This window comes from Heliconius melpomene, chromosome 7 (genome assembly GCF_056956725.1).
Source record: "Heliconius melpomene rosina isolate 202511_hmr_F chromosome 7, ASM5695672v1, whole genome shotgun sequence".
In the NCBI taxonomy this organism is placed as follows: domain Eukaryota; kingdom Metazoa; phylum Arthropoda; class Insecta; order Lepidoptera; family Nymphalidae; genus Heliconius; species Heliconius melpomene.
Window position 1 is genome coordinate 1,118,898 of NC_140395.1, and position 22,272 is coordinate 1,141,169.

At 32.0% G+C, this 22,272-nt stretch overlaps 9 protein-coding genes and 1 long non-coding RNA gene across 16 annotated transcripts; 9 read left to right on the plus strand and 1 right to left on the minus strand.

Annotated features, from left to right (window-relative positions):
• The first annotated feature begins 37 nt into the window (after positions 1 to 37).
• On the plus strand, positions 38 to 1,861 carry LOC146537166 (uncharacterized). Its single transcript, XM_085188051.1, has 2 exons — positions 38 to 139; positions 556 to 1,861. The coding sequence occupies exons 1-2, from the start codon at positions 95 to 97 to the stop codon at positions 1,801 to 1,803; spliced, it is 1,293 nt and encodes a 430-aa protein (XP_085044177.1). The 5' UTR covers positions 38 to 94; the 3' UTR covers positions 1,804 to 1,861.
• A 616-nt stretch (positions 1,862 to 2,477) lies between these two features.
• On the minus strand, positions 2,478 to 4,171 carry LOC146537167 (uncharacterized). The gene is made up of 2 exons (XM_085188054.1): positions 4,011 to 4,171; positions 2,478 to 3,037 (listed from the first exon to the last, which is right to left on the minus strand). The coding sequence occupies exons 1-2, from the start codon at positions 4,053 to 4,055 to the stop codon at positions 2,546 to 2,548; spliced, it is 537 nt and encodes a 178-aa protein (XP_085044180.1). The 5' UTR covers positions 4,056 to 4,171; the 3' UTR covers positions 2,478 to 2,545.
• A 359-nt stretch (positions 4,172 to 4,530) lies between these two features.
• LOC146537168 (uncharacterized) lies at positions 4,531 to 5,488 on the plus strand. The gene is made up of 2 exons (XM_085188412.1): positions 4,531 to 4,647; positions 5,067 to 5,488. The coding sequence occupies exons 1-2, from the start codon at positions 4,603 to 4,605 to the stop codon at positions 5,403 to 5,405; spliced, it is 384 nt and encodes a 127-aa protein (XP_085044538.1). The 5' UTR covers positions 4,531 to 4,602; the 3' UTR covers positions 5,406 to 5,488.
• A 118-nt stretch (positions 5,489 to 5,606) lies between these two features.
• LOC146537169 (protein FAM136A-like) lies at positions 5,607 to 8,325 on the plus strand. The gene is made up of 4 exons (XM_085188384.1): positions 5,607 to 5,799; positions 6,244 to 6,363; positions 6,802 to 6,900; positions 7,486 to 8,325. The coding sequence occupies exons 1-4, from the start codon at positions 5,713 to 5,715 to the stop codon at positions 7,621 to 7,623; spliced, it is 444 nt and encodes a 147-aa protein (XP_085044510.1). The 5' UTR covers positions 5,607 to 5,712; the 3' UTR covers positions 7,624 to 8,325.
• Positions 8,326 to 9,167: 842 nt separating this feature from the next.
• LOC146537170 (uncharacterized) lies at positions 9,168 to 10,119 on the plus strand. Its single transcript, XM_085188621.1, has 2 exons — positions 9,168 to 9,281; positions 9,719 to 10,119. Exons 1-2 carry the CDS (start codon positions 9,237 to 9,239, stop codon positions 10,097 to 10,099), a joined length of 426 nt encoding a protein of 141 aa, XP_085044747.1. The 5' UTR covers positions 9,168 to 9,236; the 3' UTR covers positions 10,100 to 10,119.
• Positions 10,120 to 10,256: 137 nt separating this feature from the next.
• Positions 10,257 to 12,010, plus strand: LOC146537171 (uncharacterized). Its single transcript, XM_085188619.1, has 2 exons — positions 10,257 to 10,627; positions 11,274 to 12,010. Exon 2 carries the CDS (start codon positions 11,275 to 11,277, stop codon positions 11,881 to 11,883), a length of 609 nt encoding a protein of 202 aa, XP_085044745.1. The 5' UTR covers positions 10,257 to 10,627; position 11,274; the 3' UTR covers positions 11,884 to 12,010.
• Positions 12,011 to 12,399: 389 nt separating this feature from the next.
• LOC146537172 (uncharacterized) lies at positions 12,400 to 13,223 on the plus strand. Its single transcript, XM_085188620.1, has 2 exons — positions 12,400 to 12,541; positions 12,663 to 13,223. Exons 1-2 carry the CDS (start codon positions 12,500 to 12,502, stop codon positions 13,113 to 13,115), a joined length of 495 nt encoding a protein of 164 aa, XP_085044746.1. The 5' UTR covers positions 12,400 to 12,499; the 3' UTR covers positions 13,116 to 13,223.
• Positions 13,224 to 14,100: 877 nt separating this feature from the next.
• Positions 14,101 to 14,893, plus strand: LOC146537173 (uncharacterized). Its single transcript, XR_014878149.1, has 2 exons — positions 14,101 to 14,237; positions 14,456 to 14,893. It is a non-coding gene; the product is annotated as an uncharacterized LOC146537173 (long non-coding RNA).
• A 1,645-nt stretch (positions 14,894 to 16,538) lies between these two features.
• On the plus strand, positions 16,539 to 17,376 carry LOC146537174 (uncharacterized). The gene is made up of 2 exons (XM_085188381.1): positions 16,539 to 16,697; positions 16,780 to 17,376. The coding sequence occupies exons 1-2, from the start codon at positions 16,650 to 16,652 to the stop codon at positions 17,359 to 17,361; spliced, it is 630 nt and encodes a 209-aa protein (XP_085044507.1). The 5' UTR covers positions 16,539 to 16,649; the 3' UTR covers positions 17,362 to 17,376.
• Positions 17,377 to 18,332: 956 nt separating this feature from the next.
• LOC146537175 (uncharacterized) lies at positions 18,333 to 22,266 on the plus strand. Of its 7 annotated transcripts, none has more exons than XM_085188516.1 (4): positions 18,337 to 18,464; positions 18,672 to 18,851; positions 19,060 to 19,904; positions 21,524 to 22,265. In XM_085188516.1, the coding sequence occupies exons 3-4, from the start codon at positions 19,863 to 19,865 to the stop codon at positions 22,160 to 22,162; spliced, it is 681 nt and encodes a 226-aa protein (XP_085044642.1). In that variant the 5' UTR covers positions 18,337 to 18,464; positions 18,672 to 18,851; positions 19,060 to 19,862; the 3' UTR covers positions 22,163 to 22,265. The 7 variants fall into 7 exon arrangements, with proteins under 7 accessions (XP_085044646.1, XP_085044642.1, XP_085044644.1 ...); XM_085188518.1 differs by having other exon boundaries at positions 19,064 to 19,904; XM_085188517.1 differs by having other exon boundaries at positions 18,414 to 18,464; positions 18,747 to 18,851.
• The last annotated feature ends 6 nt before the right edge of the window (positions 22,267 to 22,272 follow it).

Here is a 22,272-nt window from a genome sequence, read left to right on the forward strand (position 1 = left end):
AAGTATTTTGAAATATTAGTATCATTTCGTGGTACAATGTAATTCTAACCTATATATAAGTTCAGTATGTTACTAAATTACTTCAGTCGACAACATGGCGCACGTAATTGTTTTCTCAATTGCAGCGTTAATTTGTCAGGTACGTTAAATAAGTTAAGCTTCACGCTTTTCCCCGCATAGTAGGATAGGTTGAGAGAACCTGGTTTTAAAATATTCTGTTCTCCACTTTTCGCCTAATTTTAGAAAACCGCGAGTTGTGTAAATGAAAAAACCACTGATATTATAGATGTGGATATTTGTGAAAGTGGAAGTTATATTTAACTAATACACATTCATTCAGGATAACACATAAGCTACAAATTATGTGAAGATTATTTGTAATTTCGCTTTAATATAACAGCGGGCGAAGTCGCGCGTGGGGATTGGACCCACAGCCCACAGATTGGACCGGTCTTACTAAATACAATAAAATATAATACATTTCTGAAATAAATATAAATTCAATAAAACTTATATTATAATTGTGAAGATAAATAAAATTGATTTATTTTTCAGGTTCAATCACAAATATGCGTCAATCCAGGCCCTACTTCTGTAATATCGGGACAACAAATTATTCCCAACACTCAAATTGTTAGCCCACAAGTGCTATCTTCAGTAGTAGCCTCTCCCGTAGTTGCAACCACGGTTGTCGACAATTCAGTATCTAATGCGTTGGCAAATGCCTTACAACTTTTAATAGTAAGTGATCTTATTGAATCAAGATTAGGATCAACTTTACTCTCAAGAAATGGGATAGGAGCATTTGTTGAAACAATTGGCCCTCAGGTAGTCGATGTTGTAGCCCCATGCGCTAGTGCCGTAGATATTATTTCACCATGCGCTCCAGTAATCGATACCATCATTCCTACTACATACTATGGAGGTATCACAGAAGCGATAACACCTAATATTTTTGGTGGCTATTCCGATACTGTATGCTCTAATCCCTTTGGTGTAACGGAGACTATTACGCCAAATTACTACGGAGGATGGACTGAAACAATTACACCAAATTTATGTGGGGCCACCGAAATTATTTCTCCTAACTTGGGCTATCAAAACATAGCAACAATTACGCCAAATGTATATGGCGGAGTTACAGAAGTCATTTCTAATAGTCCATGCGCACCGCAACTTCCTTTATTTGGAGGAGTTAACGAAATCATAACTCCCTCTTGTGGTCCAAATTATTATAATGGTGTAGCTGAAATAGTTCCTTCCTGTAGTCCTAATTATTATGGAAATATAAATGAAATAATTCCAAATTCATTTTATGGAGGAATTCCAGAGGTCATCTCTTCATATAATCCTGGCTGCTTAGGTGGAGTTACAGAAGTTATCTCGGGAAATCCTTACGCGCCAAATATGTACGGCAATCTTGAAGTCATTTCAACCAGCTCACCTTGTAATTCAATTCTAAATAACCTACCTGAAGTCATTACCCCATCTTATGGGCCATATTATACAGGTATAGCTGATTTTTCTCCTTATACCTCTAATTGCTTTGGAATTCCGGAAATTATTTCTAATCCTTACATACCCAATAGTTTCGGGGGCTTTAAAGAAGTCATAACACCTACAGGACCATTCGCGCCTGTTGCCGCTGAGGTGTTATTACCGTCAGCCATTCCTGCCCAACTTACCTGCAACTTTGGATATATGCCAACGACTGTGCCATGTGTCAGTGTGAATGTCGAGGCATTACCATTTGACACCTGCGGTTGTGGATGTAATGGATATCCTAAAGGATTTTTCTATTAAGAAAATTTTGGTAAAAAAGGACAATATTTAACTATGTGATACACTGGAAAGAATTCAATAAAACCAGAGTTTTGCAGATGAGTAATATTTAAAAAAATATTTATTAAATACGAAATAAATTATATTTTACTTAATATTGTTTTTGTGTAATTTTTCCTAAAAAAATACTCGATAAAAATGTATTTTATTATTGAAATTATTGCAGCACATTAAAAAGTTTTGGCTAGAGCAGGCTTAAACCGCTTCGTAAAACACGGGAATGTGCCTTAACTTAGATTTTTTTGTATTATTTTAATTTTCCCTTTTGAAACAAGTTTCACTGGATAACGTGATTTTAAATAAGAAATATCTAAGGAGGCCACAGTGCCTACCGGAGCCACAGTATTACATCCTATTCTATTCTTATTTAACTTAGATAACCCTTTTTTAAAGATAGAGAAATATAAGAAAAATAAAAGAATGCTAATTTTCAATAATTTATTTATTTTATATTAATACTTCACTATAATGAAAATAATAAACACGCATGCACTCTAATGGGTTGCAATATACCGTTTTTCTCTCAATTTGGGGGAATGAATCTAATTTCTTCGCTTTAGTAAGAAAACAAAACAAGGCGTTGATTTCCGCCACCCGACGATTTCCGAGGCGGAACATTCAAATAAAATAAAAGATTTAAATTTCAATAATTTATTAGTTTAATGTAATATTTAACTATAATTACAATTATAAGCACGCTTAATTAGCTCAGCATATTCATAATATTACCCAATAACGGATTTACATTGATATTAGACATTAAATTTGGACCTATAGGTGATCTAGAATTCAAGTTTGTAGGAAGAAATCTTGGGGAAACAATAGAAGGCATTAAATTGGTCGGTATATTAGAAAGCGGGTTTGAACATCCACAAGAAAAGACAGGTGATGTCATTAGTTCATTAACAATTGGCGAAGAAGCTATTTGAGTGGCCAATTCTGAACCTTCCTTAGTATTTCTTAAAAGATTACTAACAATCATCAATTGTATAGTGTTTACGAGATTTTGGCAAACAGACGGTGTGCAATCAGTTATAATTGTCGTGGGATTTGGATATGTCACGGTAGTAGGAAAGTTTTGGTTTTCTATAACGGTAGGTGGCAGCAATGGTGGGTTTAATGGTGCTTCTATTATGGTTTCCGGTCTGTTGTACAGGAAGTTAGGTTGTCTGTTTAAGCATTGCGAGACGGCTGTCTGAAAAAAAAAAGCGAAATATTTTTGAAGCAAATATAATAAATAGCACATGATTAAAAATAAAAGGAATTACTCTAAACAAGAATTGCAGCAATAGAATATGAAAGGTAGCAGTTGTGGCTTAATAGGATTGCGCCCGACTCCTGAACTAGTAGTTGTAGTTTGATACCTACTGGCGGTAGTGAATTACTTTAATTTCCTTGCTCTGGTAGATAAAGGTCTGGTACGGAGTGTCTGACCACTAGACCGAAATTGCCGAAATTTAACGCTTAATTTTGTCTTGCTAAATCAAGGAAATGGAAATAATTTATATCGATGAGTGAAGAATCATGCTATGAACTGACAATAATACGATTTTTAACATTCTGTTACACACAATTTCACATAATTTTCACAATTTAATAATATTACGTTTTATTAGAAATAGAAAAAAAATATTATAGAAAATAACTGAGTCGTTACAGCTTAGGTATTAAACGAATACGCCATATTTATTACATAATGGTTACAAAATTATAATATATTCCTACCTACAAATTTTCTTTTATGATAATTTTAAGAAAAATCATGAATAATAAATATTTATGTTACGTTTATTATTACGTTATAGTAAGCTGATACGATTTTCCTGTCGTATAAAAATGTATTAAACATACCATACTTTATAGTCAGACCTCGTTTATCCTCAGAAACTCATTTTTGTAGGATTAAGTGTAAATTATAGAGGATCGAGCTTGAAATATGGCAGTTAATCCCCGTTTGCGTTTCAATGTTGCCATGTCATGAATTGTTTTTAGTGATTTAATAATATCTTTATGATAGTTATTTACATGGTATGAAAATTTTATTCACTTATTTATCTTGCTAGGTGAGAAAAAAGAAAAAAACCATTTCGCTGAATCAAGACTTCTGTGTGCCACGATGTCTGCCAATTTACAGATATATATTTATTATTTGTTAAAATAAAACTTACTTGTATTTGCAATCCCGCTAACGAGAGGAAGAATAATTTTAACATTGTTACAAGATGCCAAACAAAAGTGCTCTATCTCTTAAGTCAGAAAATGGTTTTTATAATTTTTAAGTTTTCATACGTCATACAGCAAGTACGTGTCGTATCTCATTTAACTCAAAATTAATAAATAATAATCACTTATTTGACTTTCATATCAATGTCTGAGAAATTAGAGATAAATTATTATAAATTACATAACGATTGGCGATCGTGATAATAATGAAAGTTAAGATTACAGGTACATTTCCACACAGTTTTTTTTTGTATTTGATATGAATTTAATAATCAATTCAAATGAAGCATAATTTAATAAGACAATAAATTATGCTTCATTTGAATTGATTATTTCTGAAAATAAGAATATAGAAAATAACTACAATTAAACAATACATATATATTACAAACCACTGTGTCTCTATTCAGTAATTTTGTAACAAAACAAAATTTTGAGCAACATTTCATATACGAGTAGATAGCACTCGTACTGCTTCATTTATGCAATAATTCCCTTTATAATATGACCTACAAATAGTTTACTCGATTTCCAAATATGGGCGTAGAAGTTCCAATTCTTTTAGTGTTCATTGCTTTTCAAGTAAGATATTATTTACTATTTATTTTTTTTAAGAGTAAAATTATAACTGGCACTAGCATATTGTTGTTCAGTGTATCTAAATAAAAATATTTGAAATAAGTTTAGTAATAAATTTACGTACCTATTCGTGTAAAAATGATAAATGTATTTAATTTTTTACAGTTTGTAATAGATATTTTTCTACGATCACGCGCAACGTATGATTTGTAATATAATTAGTGTACATCGTGTAACATCTGTCACTAAAAATCACACTGAAAGCCATATTTTAGGTAGTGATCTACTTAATTTTAATGATCTAATTGTACATTGTTGGGGGCGCCTATTTTTATATTATGAATAAATACAGCTTAATTTTCACCAATTCTAATTTTATGTAATAGTTTTATAAACATATTTATCATATATTTTTTTCTTAGGCAATATCAACAGTGGCATACATCATGCCATGTTATTCGGTCACACCTTGTACTCAATTTGAAACAATCCCAGTGATAAAGTACGTTGAAGAGCAAATTTGTGACTGCGGAGAACTAATACTTCCACCGAAATCTATTCAACTGCCAAGTGGTCTGGGGTTTGGCCCATCAGCCTTACCAGCTGTCGCTGAAGCTTATGATCAAAAATTTTTTGTCAATGGAGGATCTTTTGATTTTTCTGACGCATATGTGCCTGTCTCTTCGCCTTATTCTTGTATAAAGCTTGCTACACCAATATCTCCGGACATAAGTTCTTTGGTATATCCAATTGTTTTGTAAAATAGTGAAATTTAATAGTATTAATTCCGAAGTAATATAAATTTAACAATATAATTATATTTTTTTATTTTAATTTTACAGAAATCCCAATCCCATGTTTGGGGAGTAATATTTAAAAATAAAATAAAAATGAACTAAATACATATTCTTTTTTATCTATACACTTTATTTTTCTCATGTCAATTTAAATGTCAGCTGTCAAAAATATTAAAAGATATAACTGTCAGTCGTTGAACTATAAATCAGGAGGGGTTCTTCCTATTTTGTCGATTATTAATAAATAAACAACCATAATTAAATTACAAAAATGGTTGAAGCCCAGAAATATAGAATTGAACAAGAGATGACAAATCTCGTAAATGAATTAGATAGAAGTTACTTAAGAAAAATGCAAGTAAGTTTAAGGTTATATCTTATCATGTGAGGCTTATGCAACATTATTCAAATTTATTATTAAAAAATATTTTGAATTAATAATATTTTAAAAATATTACTTAAGAATACGTTATTTTCTATACATAATAAAATTGTTAGGTAGAATGTTTTTAAATAAAATTTTGAAATATCATATTTGTACACAATATTCCTGTTTATTTTTACTATTAAATCTTAAAACCTTACAAAGAGTTAAAATTTCTTAAAAATGTATGGTCTTATTATTGTACAAATAAAATGTACAAATTTAATCTAATATTTATTCCTTTGGTATCTAAATACTTGGTTCATCTAAAAATTATTTTTTTCTGTACATACATACTGTACATGATATTTTATTTTAATAATATTTTTATAATCTATTATTGTATTATAAATGATTAATTTCAAATATCTATTTAAGGGTGACATGCATAGATGTGCAGCAAAATGTTGTGATGATCCAGATTCTTCTTTAGAAAGAGTACATGGATGCATAGAAAGATGTACAGCACCTTTGAATCAAGCTAATAATTATGTTCAAGTAAGAGACGTCTTATTGTTTTAGTTTCACAAAGGAAAGGAACCTAGTGTTAACCATTCCTTACTTTCTGCTGAATTTCAGAGACCTCACAAATTGAGTGTTGTAAGTAAATGTTGCACTTTGTCTTCTTTCCAAAAGGGGGAAATAACCAGAACAGCCAGGGGAAATAAGCAGAACCAATACTGGAAATACCACTGTATTTCCAGTATTGGTTCTGCTGTTGTGGAGATTGGCAAACAGACAAAAAATATAAAATAGTTTCATTATGTTTTAAGTATCATGTAAAAAATTATATGCAGTTCAAAAATCTGATCTGACTATGATTTCAATTTTATTTATATGTGTAGATAAGTCAAGTATTGTGCTAATTAACAGATAATTAATTCATTGAATGTAGTATTTATAAGGGAATTACTATGATTGATATTTATTTTTTAGAATGAAATAAATCATCTACAAAACAGATTGCAAAGATGTGTTATGGATTGCAATGATTCAGCCCGGGACAAATTAGGCCCAGATCCTAGTCAAGAGACTGTAAGTTATTTGAAAAAGATTGATATATTTTTTCTGCTTTGTCTGTCTGTCTGTAAGGAAGTCCTTATAAAGTGGAAAGCATTGGGAAACTAATATGAAATCAATAAAAAATACTAATTCATCCAAATAGAGATCAAACTCACAATCATTATATTTATAGTCAATCACTGCACAATGGCCTCAGTTATTAGTTTATTACTATAAAAAATAATTACATTTTTCACACTGTCTCCTGCATATAGAGCAAGGTACGGAGTGAACCCGGGAACCTAGTGTTCAGGTACTCCTGTTGTTGTCTCATTCAAATTAAGACACTTTTGTTCCCCAATTTCCGCCGAATTCCGGTGACATTGAGCGAGGAACTCAACACCGCGCTTTTGCTCGCGATCAGAGTGATAAAAAGAAAATATAAATATTTTATTTCCCAAAGTGGAAATCGTACCCACAACCTATCGCAAATAATTAAATAATTATGTTTTATATTAAATATATAAAGATATATTGCTATTTAAAGTAATATTTATTGCATTAAAGAATGCAATAAATATTACTTTAAATAGCATTTATATTCACTTTCTTTTCCAGATTGACAAATGTACAATACAATTTGAAAAGTGTGCAGTCACTTGTGTAGATAAACATATAGGATTGATACCTGGAATGATGAAATCTATGAAGAAAGTCTTAGCTAGTGGAAAACCACCCCCACAAAACAATCAATAAAAGAAAGTAAAATGTTGATTATATATACAGTATGGTTGACGAATCGTGGCTGTTTTATATTAGACATTCTGAAGTTCTGCGCATTTTTCGCTCAGGAAGAAAAATAATCTAAAATAAGAAACATTCTTCAACAGCCAACTCTCAGGGCAGCCACGCAACCATAAATGCTTTTTGTTAGTGATAGGTGGGTAGTATTACAAAATTTTTTCTTTAGTGAAAGCAGTTGTATGAGAGTACATTTTTTTTAATGCAAGTGTATTGACTGTCTATGTTAAAACTGAACTTACAAATAAGATAATCACAAAGGCACAACTACATGTCATATGTGTGTCTGTTAACACACAATATAATAACATATTAAGAAATAAATTTGTATGCATTTACTTATGTATTAAATGTAAGCATTTTTATACTGACAGCTAGTTTTTTGAAATATATTCCTTATATAATGTTATGTTAATCATTTTATGAGTAATATCTATAATAATTGAAAGCCCTTACTTAAAAGTGTATTTTAGTAAGGAACATTTTGATTTTTTTTTATTTCTCAAGGCATTTTCACACTGACTGGTCAATTGTTACATAGTTCCTAAGAAGCAAGTGTATTTTGTACTGTACCATATTTTGTGAAAATACCCTCGTCTATAATGTAAACAATGTAAATAGTGTGGTTTTTGTTTCAATTAAAGTAGACTGTTATAATTATATGTTTTATTTCTTATACCTTGGATTATAATTAAATCTCCAGTCACTGTACCGTTAAACAAGGTGGCGTTAAGTTCCGCCACTGGAATGGAATGAAATGTGTTAACACTAGGTTAATTCCCATCCCCTTTTATACAATGAAAACATTCCCTAAATGAAATTTGGACCGATAGCTATTTCTTTTAATTATTGTCTACATACTAAGTGGTGGAACTCAACACTGAATATATTATCTGTATAGTTCTCCTTGCATCTAGTGTAGAAATCGAGATATTTTGTTCTACAAATTCTTACTGGATTCGAGATACTGCGGTGTGTGGCGAAAATAATAAAAAAAAAAAAGTAACCTAGTGGCTATGTGCTGGATACAGCGTGCATCTAAAACAATCCACATTTGATTTACAGTTACACATATGTCCCAGTGCCCCATGATGATGACATGATTTAAAATTGTTTTTCTTTTTTATTTCATGCATGTCAAGTTAGCCTGTAAGTGGGGTATACAATTAATGTCGTACTCGCGTAAGATTGTTTTTGTTTGTAGTGTTTGAATTAATATTGTATACAACGTTGGCTTCCTATTAAATAAAATAAAATAAAATAAAAAAATATATATATTTAAGTATATTTTATTCATATTATGCGAAATAAACAGCGAAGTGTACCCGATTTTACCTAACGCAACTAACTTCCGTCATCATTTCAAAAAGTAGTTACGCTGACTTGGTGTTCTAATACAAAAATAATTTTAAAATCAAAAATACGCTACAAAGTATATACGAAGAAGAAAATGAAATGAAAACGTGTTATTTTTAGAAAATTTCTTTACCAATTACTAAAAAAAAAGTTTCATAATAATAGGTCGTATATAATAGAAAATTTTGAAATACCGTCAGCAGTGTGTCAGCATGATGAAGGTTACGGGTATATTGATATTAACATTGACATACTATGTAAGTATTTTTTTTAGTTTTACGGTTTTTCCCGCTTCGCACGATAGACAGAGAAAACCTACATTGCATGTTGATTGGCGAAACTCAACGCCACGGTACATCTTGCCTGAACGGGGAAAAAAGGATATAAGTATTATCCTTTCGGGGTTCTCCGGGGGGAACTGATCTACAGTTCAGTTCGTTAAATATAGCGTTTCAGACGTGAACATTGAGTATAAAATCATTTCCCCAATGTCATTTTTATAAATTGTTATCTTTTAACGGTTACATTTACTACCTACTAAGCTATAGAACAAAGGTTATGTTTTTTTTTGTTTCATTAAAAATATTTTGGGCTCTTAAAAATATAATATTTGTTAGTTATGATCTTTTCGTTTCTTTTACTTGAAGTTTTATTGAAATTTTGCACAAAAATTCTGATAGCAATTTTTTTCTAGGTTAACGCATACGTCATAGAAACAATAGGCGTGCCAATGACTACCGTACTTGAAATGGAACCTTGTGGATGTTCCGCAATCATAGACTACGGTTACTCAACTTTAGATGGATATGGACCAAATTGCGGATATCCTGTTTTAGATATACCCTTAGTTAATTACGAGACAAGTATATGTCAAAGACCTTTCTCTACGATTTTGGACATGGGAGTTGCATATCCGCTTTCTGGCCCGGATTATATATTCCGGGATTGTGAAATCTGTCCTGAATCTGCATGCAGTTTGGTAGTCACGGACTTCGCCACTTTACCCCCATTGCCTCCAGTCATTGGTTGTCCGAAATATTTGAGACAAATTACTATACCTCCACCATTTTTGTAAATAAATACCTATATTAAGAAGTTTTTTTTTTAAGTTTTCTTTTTACCTTTCTTGGTAATGCTTTATGTGTTCGCCTTTATTTTTTATTAAATAGAACTGCTATGCTGCTGTTCGGTTCGTGCTCGATCATATTTTAATCAAAATTATAAGACAAAGTGCGACGTTGAGTTCCGCTACTAAACGCAGCTCCTCTAAAAGGAGAACAAAGTGAAGAATGAAATAAAAACGTCCGTCAGTATTGATCTATACAAAAGTCACTCGTTGTTGGAGTTTTGTGGAGATAAAAAATGTTAAAATTATTACAAAATCCTAAAGCAACAGATGTATTCCTATTAATTTCAGAAACATGATAAGAGCTTACATAATTAAATTGTGAGTTTACTATCTTAAAATAAAATTTTATAATAAATGCATAATTATCTAAATTGCGTTACATTATTTATAAAAGGAAAATTATTTGGAAAAATATTTAATAATCGAATAATTTGTTTAAGGAGAGCATATAATTTAGATAATTATATTTAAAAGGTAAGATTAATTACTTTTTTATACAGTTTCATTTTAAATTGAAATTCTGTTAGTTGATTTAAGTAGTTTGTATTTGATACATTAATAAGGCTATTTTCGCAGCTATTCTCAATACAAACAACAATACGTCTTTGTCGAGTAATATATTTTAGTATTACCTACTATTACAGTATTTTCCACAATGCGAATGTTGTAAAAACTAGTTACTTATATAACTATTGATATAAGTAAATAAATAAAAACATAAAAAAATTCCTGTGACATAAATAGTTAGTTACAAGAAATTAATACCAAGTATTTTTTATAATTAAATCACTGACAATTTGAGTTCCCGTTTCTGGCAAAACAATAAAAATCAGCTTCACGCTGCATCCCACACACAGCAGGATAGGCAGAGGGAACTTAGAGTTAAGACACTGTCCGCCGAATTCAGGAGGCATTGGGTGTCGTGTTTTGGAACTCAACGCCGTGCTTTTGCCAGAGACACCAGAGCGAAGAAATAAAAATCTATTGGGGAACGAACCCACAACCAGTCGATTTTGCAGCGCACTTTGTGCCCCTGCGCCGCGACTGGCTTCAATCTTTTAAATGTAACTATCTATATACACCTACATGAAGAAAAATGATATATTTATTTGAACTACAGGATGAAATATCTACTTTTGACTTTGGCCTTGATGGTAACCTGTTCACAAGAAGCATTCTCAAGGTGCCAGAGACGAATGCCGCGGCCAAATCCAATTATGGGTGCTTTACAAAATCTTTTCATGCCAGGAGCTGGAGAAAGAGCTATGAAAGGGATGTTGCCAGCATCTGTTGCTCAGATACCACGAGAATTAGAAATGCCAAATGTGCGAGTTATACAACCAAAATGCGCCTGTCAACAGGAAATTATTTATAAAGGACCAGAATTGAGTCCACAAATATTTTCGAATATTCCACTGGTTCCTAATATGCCAGTGCCAATTGCAGCTCCGGTAGTGCCATTACCAGCACCAGCAATACCTGCAGCACCTTTGCCTATGCCAGTTGCATCACTTCAACCAGAAATTATTTATCCGTTGCCATTAGCTCAAGAGAAATGCTCTTGTTCTTCATGCGCTTCGCCAGCTCCGTTGGTCAGTCCGTTTCTGCCTGCAGCCTCACCTGTGTCTGCTTGGGCACCACCGACTTCAAACATGCTACCACCAGTTATACCAAATCAGAGTAGAACCCACTTTTTGAGAAAAGTGCCGATTCCACCGCCGACTTTGTAATTATAATAAATATTTTAATATAATTTATTTTATTTGTTAAAAACGATATTTATTATTGGTGATAAATATGTTTGTGCAAGACAAAAATATTAAATAAAATATGTACCCGTATATTTTTTACTGTTTTAACGAAAATTTAACTTAAATTGGACATAATATTAAGAACATGCAATGTGGAAAAACCATTGGCATGCGCAATTAATTTCAACTTTAGTTTTTCTAAAATAAACGAACTTTTTTCTAAAATAAAATAATGTTTGTGAATTAAATAAAGGCATCACGTGTTAAGTGATGAATATAATTGGGAATTAGAATCCTTTTATCAAGCAAAGGTATTTATGGAACATCAGAAAAATCTAATTTCAATTGCATACCGTAATGATAAAAAAATATTGCTAATATCTTAACAAACGAAAATATCAAATAATACCTCAAATTGTGTGAAATATCTGTGGCATAATTTCAAAAATGTAATCATAACTTACTTACACTTGATTAAGAAATTATAGAACAAAAATTAGGTAAAATCTGACAACACATCGATAAAAGTATTCTACATAAAGCCCGTACAGTACTGAGCTGCATTATTATTGAACAAAACAAAAACAAGGCGAAAATGTTCGCGGCTGCATTTATATTGATTATAGCGTTCAGTGGCGTGAGTTTTATAAATCTATTTCAATATATTTTTTTATTGGAACATTTTATTGACGTTTAATTCTACAAACCACAATAAACAATAATATCAAAAAGGTAAAACATTTATATTTTTATTTCAGGTTCTATCACAACGTTCTTTAAAACCAGAATTGATATTAGGCCGTTCAGTGTGCCAATCGCTTAAACAAACTCTAATCAATCCTGAATCGTACAGAATTAATCCACCAATAGTGCCGACACAATATCAAGGAGCTATAATAATAACAAATACTGGCATGCCAAGTACACCAAAAACAACATCGCCAGTCATACCTTTCGTTACCGAATTGCCAGACTGTCCTGATTTTTGCTTCAGCGACATATTAACATCGCCATTAGGGTGTTTAGATCCTATTTTAAATGTTTATAGTACTACTACTAAAATAGACATGCCAATAAGTCCAATGATGCCAGCCGCGTCACCAATATCTTCTTTCGCATCATCGTTCTCAAATATTTTACCCCCTATCTCACCTTGTGATCGGGACAGTCACTTTTTAACAAGAGTCCCAATACCGCCACCTTTCATATAATGGAATTAGTTATATAAATAAATCAATTTTTTATAATTTAAAATAAATTATAAAAAATAAATCTTAATGTATTACTTAAAATTTTGCATACGAATAAAATGTTCTAATACTTTTACAAATCTTTTATTACAAAATGATAATAAATACCTATTCATAACGTGTTAACTTATCAACAAATATCATAAGACTTCGAAATAGCATCCGTTCCCGACTTTCCATCGAATTTCTGAGGCATTAAGTGTGAAGTGGTGGAACTCAATTTGCGCTTTGCTTCGTTACCAGATCGAGGAAATTAAAATATAAAATATTTTATTCACGGAATGGAAATCGAACCCAAAAACGTCGCAAGCTTGTGCCCCTGTGCCGCGACGACCTCACGATTGTTAAAATAAGTAATAATATTATCTGTTTTATCTCACTTACTTCAGGACTTATTTTAATTATCTATAATAAACATCGTTACACAAAATTACAGCCATAACGTAAATTTATTGGTCGTTAATATTAAGATATTATATAGAACGTAGAATCAACAAATGTATTAAGGGTAAGCTTTTATTGTGTTTGGATAGAATACATAAACCCTTGCCCAAAGACAACAAAAACCATAGACGAAATAGTTGTGGGTTCGAATCTTCTGTTCGATTATTTTAACTACCCTCTCTGCGGTGCACTGCGGACTATTTATAATCATTTATGAATCTTTGAATTAACATATAACCAAAAAACTACCACCGTTTCGGATAGCTGTTCTGCTGAGGAGAACCGGCCAGAAACTCAACAGTTGCACTGATAAAGTCCAGATAACCTAATTTCACCTAACTAATAATAACAAGCTCACAAATACAACAAAATTGAACCTAATGCCTCTTCGTCTTAGTTTTCGGCAAGTACATATCGATAATAATAATTTTCCTCTTGCTGCAATTGTGTCATATTAATCAAATTTAATCTATAAGAGATTACGAAATACAAAGGAAACGTGGTTAAATACGGTCACGTATGACATATTATATAAATTGATTAAGACGATTGCCATACAGTATTACAATGAGACAAATTACGAAGACATACAATATGTTTACGATATTTATTTTTTGTATAATTTCTTTTTTAATTCATGTAAGTAGTATGGTATTTATGGTAGGAATTCGTCTAACTATAGACACGATGAATACGGGTGAACCCACGCCTAATCGGGGATAGGCAAAGCGTGTTGTTGAGTATTGCCACTCAATAAAGGAGTGTCTTAACACTAGTTTTCCGTCGTCCATAGAAAATAATAGTGTAAATATTGTTCTTTTCTTCTTTGGATCGTAAAATTTAATTGTTTTTTGCAGGATACGACAGCCCAAATCAGACAAGAAAATTTATCACCACAAATAAGAAATGTACAAAGTCAGTACACTGTACCTCGAAAATTCAGTATATTCTCACCAATGACTGCAATTCGACCGAACAGATATGTAAAGAAGATTTTTAAATCGCCTAGACCTAATCAAAGGCAATATTTAGCCCGAATATATAAACAATCTGCCGTGAAAAGTTTAATAGATGCCGCTAATTCACGCCCCGCCAACCGTCACACGTCAAGTTGAAATGTGACAGCTGAAAATAATGTTGCCTGTAATGTGATTTATAATTATTATAAATAGTTTAGATAGATTAATAAAATAAGAAGTATAGGCGTTTAAAAAGTTTAAATAAGACTGTATTATTAAATTGTATTATTGTTGTACGTTTGTATAAAATTAAAATAAAATAATTCACCTAAATATTTCTTTATTAATAATAAACCTCGACTAATTACTTACATTAAAGGCGGACAGTAAGAACAATTTAATTGAACAAATGACAGTGAACGAGGCGAAAGAAATATGTAGAAACCGTAGTGTTTGGCGCTCCGTTCTCTCTGACTACTCCGCTAGGGATAAAGCGTGCAGCTAAGTTAAGTTAAGTTATTTATACAACACAAAAGCTATGAATATCATATTATATGTTTACATCTTTAGAGTTGCCTATCTAAAAGGTAAAACGAAATCCTATTATTTGTTGCTGCTATAACAAAAAATACTCAAAAAACACAGTAAAACAAATATTTAAATGGGTTCCCATACAATAAACGTGTATAGAAAACGTTACAGAACCCTTGGTGTGCGGGTTTGAACTCGCACTTGGGCACTGTTTGGTGTATTTACTTAGCTTATATAAATGAAATCTAGAATATAACAAAAAAAGTCAGAGGCAGTTATAAAATAATTAAGATGATGATTGTGTATTAAAATCCCAAAATGTCCTAATTTTTAATTAGGTTAACAGTAAGTTACTCATATAGGGGACATTATGGGAAATACGCAATAAATAATGAAATAAACATATTTATTAACTAGAACTAATTACCCTCTGGCTACATATTAAATTATTATTTAAGTTATAATTGGACGAAACAACTCATCAAATTATATTTTTTTATTTTAATATTACGAACCCTGATGAAATCACTATGGTACTCGTGGAGCAGCTCCAAGGTAAAAGCTGTATATAATTAGTAAATTGAATGCACTACCCATATATAATTCTGGGTAGTAGTGGATTCAATTTACTATTTATAAACACCTATCAACACCTGAACACGCTTTATATGTATTCACACAGTTCACAAATCACTCAATTGCTTATTTGTGTATTTTGCTTTTTTTTAATATCTTAATTATCAAAAAAAATATAAAAAGTCCTGCAAAATTATTTATACAGTTTACAGTTTGTCCATATCGAGTTTATTTAATTCTGACTTTGACTTTATCGATCGACGTTGATCTCTATCTATCGAAATATTAAATCGATTTCAATAACAATTTAAATATTTTCTTAGAACCAAAAGACAAAACGTGGGGTGAAATCAGGTATAGTTAATTAAAACAAAACCTCATAAGAAATCGAACATCTGGACGAAAAGAGCACAAGTGCCGTAAGATAGAAGTTTTGGTTGCATAAATCGACCTTAGCCACACCAGCTGAAACTTTACTAAAAACGATCTCGTAGTGAAAATGTTATATAACTAAAAATCATCGTCAGATCAAGACGAATCATTAATAATCTTGTTTCATAATGAAATTAAAGATTTAAGAATTAGAACAATTATCTTAATTTTTATTACAATTATCAAGTTCATGATGATAAAAGGATTAGTAATGAATTTCAGCGGAATAGGGAGTAGGAAGTGCTAGAAGAGAAGGGAAGGGAGAGAAAAAAAATGTTATTTACACCCGAATTGTTATTTATTTATATTGATAATATCGAACTCAGCTCACTTTTTATATTTGTAGGTTTGAGATTGACAAGAGATTTTATAATTTTCTAACTATTTATTTCATAATTAGTATCTTTTATGTAGAATTATAAAAAAATATCATATTTTTATCGGATGTTTCATCTATCTCTTTCATATGCAGATAACCAACGTTTAAGATAAGAATTATATATAAATTAAAAGTTCTACACCTAAAAGATATCAGTTATTAGTTTTAGGCATAATGAACTACCTCATACTTTCTGTTTTTGTACAAATTATAATTTCTCAGGTAATTGATACTTATTAACATTTTTTTAAAAATACACTATACTTTATAACCTTTTTATATTCCCTATATTTTCTCATTACAGCCAATTTACAGCCAATTAGTACCATTGGGTACCAAATGTGGCTGCCTCGACGTGCCAGTAGAACGAAGATGCGAGTGTTACGACGTTCCAATTTTGCCAAAACAGGATTTGATTTCATCTATAAGTAATATTGGTTACGGAAATCAAAATCAAAATATTTTACCATATAATAATATTTTTGGCAACCAATTTACAGACATTGTACCATATAATCAAAACATCGCTTCCAGTTCATTTAATATTTTGCCATTCAATATGTTAATGCCAAATAGAATGGTGACAACTAGGAGCTTGTCCGCATTAAAAATGCCAACGCCAATGCAACAATTAAATGGAATGCCAAGCTTTATAAATGATTTCCGCCGTAACGATGTGATTAATTTAAAATCACGACTGGCAGAGTTGGCAGGATTGGCAATGTCCTCAGCAAACATACTGTCAGCCTTGCCAGCCTTCCCCAACAATTTATATACAAATACTAATTTTAATCCATTACCAATGCAAGATTTGGCGATTAGCAATTTGGGCTTTAGACCGAATCCTTATAATTTTCAAAATAATTTAATGAATAGATTGTTTTAATAATGTTATGCATTATTAGTTTTAATATATAATTTATTTTGTTATTTATTATGAAATATAAATATTAAAGAATTTTAAAATATTTCTTGTAAGCTACTCATTTAAAATTCCCAGTTATCAATTATTTAGATTACTTCAAATTCAACGACTACTGTTAGCTGCAGTATTGCAGCTAACAGCTGTTTGGTTACTAGCCTTGCGAATTAAACAAATATTTTTGTATTAAATAGTCCATTCATCGAGAACAGCGCAGATGAATGGACTATTAATGGAAAAGTCTTCTCGATGCTTTGCTTTGTATAATATGTATAATGTATTACACAAAAAGAATGTATTACAAGTAATAGCCTAAAAGAAGTCTTTGTCATAACATATCTATCTCTTAAGGCTCACTGTAATGTTTTCTTATTGATAAAATTTGTTCTGAAACAGGAAGTGTAGGAAAAATTTCCTAATGATTTTTAACTTATTCATTACAAGTATTTAATTAACAACCAAATTTTAAACACTCATGACGGTTGTGGGCTCGTCTCCCACTCGATTCCATGAGTCATCTTCACTTAATTTCTTAACTAAAAAATATTATATTTTCTATAAAATATTTCAATCTATCTAATACCACGACGGCCTCAGCATTTAAAAAAAAGCAACAAAATAAATAAGAGTTGCAGGGGCACAAGCATGTGACTACTAAACACGACAGGTTATGAGTTCGATTCCCACTCAAAGGGATGAAATATTTAATATTTCTATTATATCACTCTGGTAACCGCTAATTAACACTCAATGCCTCCTGAATTCGGCGGAAAGTGGCAAAGAAAATGTCTTAATGAGATGAGTTTCCCTATGCCTATATACCTTGCAATGCGCAGAATACAGCGTGGAGCTAAAAAAAAAATATACATACATATACTTAAGAAAATATTTTTAAATCTAACAAGGAAGTTGGAATTGTTTTGCGGACACGTACATTATATTATTATACCAAAGAAAATAATGTGATTCACTTAAAAATGATAAATAGCTATAATAAAATAAGTAAAACAAAGCACTACAAATGTTGACCTATCATGAAAAGGACGGTGTATTTGATTTGGTATATTGTAAGTGAAAATTTATTTATTTTGGGGTGGTGCGTTATATCTTATATATCTTGTTGGTTTATTTTACATTTTACCTGCATGTAGCAGAGTAGGCTAGGAAAATCTATTGTCAAGACACTCTGCAATCTTAGTACTGAAAACCGTTTTTAAGAAGTTTTTTTTTGCAATTGGTGTAATAATAAAATAGTTATTTTTTCATATTTTTAGATAATGAATATATTTTATCCAATGACACTTGGATGGACGATGAGACAAAATTTTAACCATTTTAATCGACCTCAGTTTCAGACTTTTAGTAGAAGTCCGACAATCGGGCCAATGTTTTTGAATGCCAAATCATATTTGACTTTTTTGCCAAAGAATTTGCCAATTATTCCTGCTCCTGATGTAAGTCGCAATTTATATAATTACATTTACTTTACAATTTATAATTTATGTAATAGTACATAATTCAATATTAAAAGAATTGAATCCAATTTTACAAATGAAAAAAATCATTGTGATTGTGTCGTGTCTACTATAGTACTGGCAAAATGGTCTCAAAATATTTTAAGAATAAAAATTTAATTAAATCTCAAGAACATCTAATTTTCAGGCAGTTTTTACACCGGAACCAATTATTGTAACGGAGAAAACAGCTACAGTATTTCATAAAGTCCACAAAAGACATGAACAAGATGATCAAAAACAAGAAATAGAAACAGAACTCGATGAAGAAGGAAAAGAAGGGCCTGAAAAAAATTCTTTATATGAATTTAATTTTGACTACGATTTAGATGAAACAACATCAGATGTGTTTGAAGAGATTATTAACGAAAACGGAGAACAATGACTTTGCTAAAACTAGCATTATAATTATATGATATGACGCCATCGCAGCCCAGTAGCAAGGCAACGCGAGGATTTGAGTTTCGCCACAATGTTCACAAATTAAAGTTTCCGGACGTATGCACTCATTTTGTATGAATTAAATTACAAATATAAGTTTGTAATGAGTTTTTCTATAAATTTTCACTTTTCAGATTTTTTTTTTTACTTTTTTATTGTAAGTTCTCACTTGCTGTCTTGTTGCTGAGGATTAGGACATGGAGACCGTCATAGCGCAGGGGCACAAAGGTGTGATTGTAACGCAACGATTGTAAGTTCAATCCCCTCTCGTCGTCTCTACTATAACTCTATGTCGAACTCACGTGCTGTTCCATTAAGCCACGAGTGCTTCAAATATTTAATATTGAGAAAATAAATGATTTGTTGCCTTAATTCTTATCAAGATTTTCAAAATGTTAAGTAACACACAAGTTATACATAATAGGCGATAACAGTATGTAATAATTGTATAAAATTTTATATAAAGATATAAAACATGAAATAGGTACTATCATTATTACTTTGAACATTATGGGTTTTATGGGGCTTTTGTTTTGTGTCTTTTTATTTGAGGTAAGCAATTTAAAAAAATATTTTTTTTTACTTTACATTTGCAGGATGTACATAGCAGGGTAGGCAGAGAAAATATCTTATTTAACCATTTCCGTTCTCTATTTTCCGCCGAATTTTTGAGGCACCAAATTTGAAGCCGAGGAATTTTTATATTCATAATATATTGACAGTGTGGTAAGACAACTCACATTATCAAGCACTTCGATGAGGACACGGAAGTAGTAGCGACAACCACAGTAGAGGCCGCGAAAGATCTAAGAGAGAAGCTGGCGCACCGCCTTGGCACGAAAGCGACAAAGAGAGTGCGAACAATGGCCTCGATCTTAGTCAATGGTTTTCATGAGGGAATAGCTATAAACCGGCTAACGGTGGACGAAGCCCTCATGAACCACTTCGGGGCCATTGTTATGGCGGCCAGACTGTCAGGAGCGAACGAGGTCACACTCATCGGAGATATCAATCAGCTGCCTTACATCGACAGACAAAATCTATTCGAATTAAGGTACTGTAGGCCTAGCTTGACAACCAACATCACATGCGAGTTGCCTTGCACACATCGGAGCCCAATGGACGTCGCCTATGCCCTCGCCGGAGTATATAACAGCATTTACTCCGCAAGCCCCATTGTCCACTCCCTAAAGGTTCTAGGATATACCGACGCGCGAATACCACACTGTAACGACGGCACCCTATATCTGGTCCACACGCAGGAGGAGAAGAGGCAGCTGAAAGACCAGGGATATGGAGCTGGAGCAGGTTCGCGAGTCATGACTATCCATGAGGCTCAGGGGCAGACCTTCGCAGACGTCGTCATCGTCCGAACCGGACGCGCACGGATCCGAGTACATGAGAGCGTCTCTCACGCAGTCGTCGCAGTGACGAGACACACCAACACCTGTGTCTATTACTCTGACGATGGCGGTGACGCAATAGGCAACTTCATCAGCCGAGCGGTGGGCGCTTCATTTACGGAGGTGGTGGAGGCGAACCTAAAAGGGGCAATGTCACAAAGAGACGATAGGGTGATAGAGACACTGATCCAAAAACTTAAGGAAGGCGTTCTGCATAAGCCAGGCCAAATCTAAAATTCCACACCTATATACATAATAATTATACAAAAGACTATAATAATTATACAAAAGACTCTAATAATTATAATTTTTATTTTAATAATTTCTCTAATAATTATAATATATATTTTTTTAAAATTTAAAAAAAAAAAAAAAAAAAAAAAAAAAAAAAAAAAAAAAAAAATTGTCGGTAGGGGTCTCATCCAACCCCTCTAGTATAAGCTCTAGATATAAGTACAGTTTAAATTGTCCCAAAATTAAGTACGCCACATTAAAAAAAAAAACTTTCTTAAAATAAAAAAAGGCACGGGCAACTATGAGCCCGTGGATGTAGTTTTTTAAAATAAAAAAAAAAAATAAAAAAAATAAAAAAATATATTGACAGTGCGACATCGTTTGAGTGTAAGCGCGACAGTTGCGGGTTCGATGCGTTTCCTTGCTGTGGTATGTGGGAAAAGGTGTAAAACTGTTTTTTCTTTGTTTTATAACATATATACATTGTTCTAAATATATAAATTGAGAAAATTACTAAAAACATTTTTCTTACAGATTGCAACCGCCCAAATTATTTCATATGTGCCACGAAATAATATACCGTCTAACATTATAACGAATCAAGCTCAAAATGTTTTAGCTAACTTGAACGGTGTCCGACCAGCCACTAATATGGGAATACCCGTAGCTAGAAATATGCCGAATACTATAACCGCAATGCCAGTTGCTGCCAATGGGGCTTCATTTATGCCTGTAACTAATACAATAAACGCTCAGATTGCCAATTCAAAAATTGCCAACGATCAAATGGCTAACATTCAGCTTACTAATGCACTTAACTCAAACATTATACTTGCTGAACCAGAAGTAGCTGCCATCAATAATATTAACATTGCAAATGTTGCCAATGACAATTTAGTTGCATTCGCTGGCAACATGGCCAATATAAATGGCAATAATATTGCCACTTTTAATCTTGGCAACGCTTTCACTGTGACCAGTGGTTCTCCTGGCAACCAAGCATTTGGGATACAATTACTGGCCGAGGCACTAGAAGTTGGTGGTACAGTGGCCGTCAATGGTCAAATACCGATCTTTGGCACGGTCGCACTTAATGGCAATCTACCTACTGATGGTTCTGCATCTGTTAGCTACAGCTGTGGTCGATCACCAGCGGTTATAACAAATGTTTAAAGTTCAAACGAAACGAGTCTTAGTGGTTGTGTAAATATATTTATTTTATGTTATTTAAAACAGTAATAATAAAACAATGAACAAAAACAATTTTTTTTCTTCATGTTCAC

Excerpts from the sequence above, each read along its gene's own strand:
- LOC146537172 (XM_085188620.1), top strand. The coding sequence starts at position 12,500 with ATGTTCGCGGCTGCATTTATATTGATTATAGCGTTCAGTGGC. Across the intron at positions 12,542-12,662 it reads TGATTATAGCGTTCAGTGGC|GTTCTATCACAACGTTCTTT; the intron begins GTGAGTTTTATA and ends TTTTTATTTCAG.
- LOC146537175 (XM_085188520.1), top strand. The coding sequence starts at position 19,863 with ATGGGTTTTATGGGGCTTTTGTTTTGTGTCTTTTTATTTGAG. Across the intron at positions 19,905-21,523 it reads TTTGTGTCTTTTTATTTGAG|ATTGCAACCGCCCAAATTAT; the intron begins GTAAGCAATTTA and ends TTTTTCTTACAG.
- LOC146537171 (XM_085188619.1), top strand. The coding sequence starts at position 11,275 with ATGAAATATCTACTTTTGACTTTGGCCTTGATGGTAACCTGTTCACAA.
- LOC146537169 (XM_085188384.1), top strand. The coding sequence starts at position 5,713 with ATGGTTGAAGCCCAGAAATATAGAATTGAACAAGAGATGACAAATCTC. Across the intron at positions 6,364-6,801 it reads AAGCTAATAATTATGTTCAA|AATGAAATAAATCATCTACA; the intron begins GTAAGAGACGTC and ends TTTATTTTTTAG. Across the intron at positions 6,901-7,485 it reads CAGATCCTAGTCAAGAGACT|ATTGACAAATGTACAATACA; the intron begins GTAAGTTATTTG and ends TTTCTTTTCCAG.
- LOC146537170 (XM_085188621.1), top strand. The coding sequence starts at position 9,237 with ATGATGAAGGTTACGGGTATATTGATATTAACATTGACATACTAT. Across the intron at positions 9,282-9,718 it reads TATTAACATTGACATACTAT|GTTAACGCATACGTCATAGA; the intron begins GTAAGTATTTTT and ends ATTTTTTTCTAG.
- LOC146537166 (XM_085188051.1), top strand. The coding sequence starts at position 95 with ATGGCGCACGTAATTGTTTTCTCAATTGCAGCGTTAATTTGTCAG. Across the intron at positions 140-555 it reads TTGCAGCGTTAATTTGTCAG|GTTCAATCACAAATATGCGT; the intron begins GTACGTTAAATA and ends TTTATTTTTCAG.
- LOC146537167 (XM_085188054.1), bottom strand. The coding sequence starts at position 4,055 with ATGTTAAAATTATTCTTCCTCTCGTTAGCGGGATTGCAAATACAA. Across the intron at positions 3,038-4,010 it reads TAGCGGGATTGCAAATACAA|ACAGCCGTCTCGCAATGCTT; the intron begins GTAAGTTTTATT and ends TTTTTTTTTCAG.
- LOC146537174 (XM_085188381.1), top strand. The coding sequence starts at position 16,650 with ATGAACTACCTCATACTTTCTGTTTTTGTACAAATTATAATTTCTCAG. Across the intron at positions 16,698-16,779 it reads TACAAATTATAATTTCTCAG|CCAATTTACAGCCAATTAGT; the intron begins GTAATTGATACT and ends TTCTCATTACAG.
- LOC146537168 (XM_085188412.1), top strand. The coding sequence starts at position 4,603 with ATGGGCGTAGAAGTTCCAATTCTTTTAGTGTTCATTGCTTTTCAA. Across the intron at positions 4,648-5,066 it reads TAGTGTTCATTGCTTTTCAA|GCAATATCAACAGTGGCATA; the intron begins GTAAGATATTAT and ends TTTTTTTCTTAG.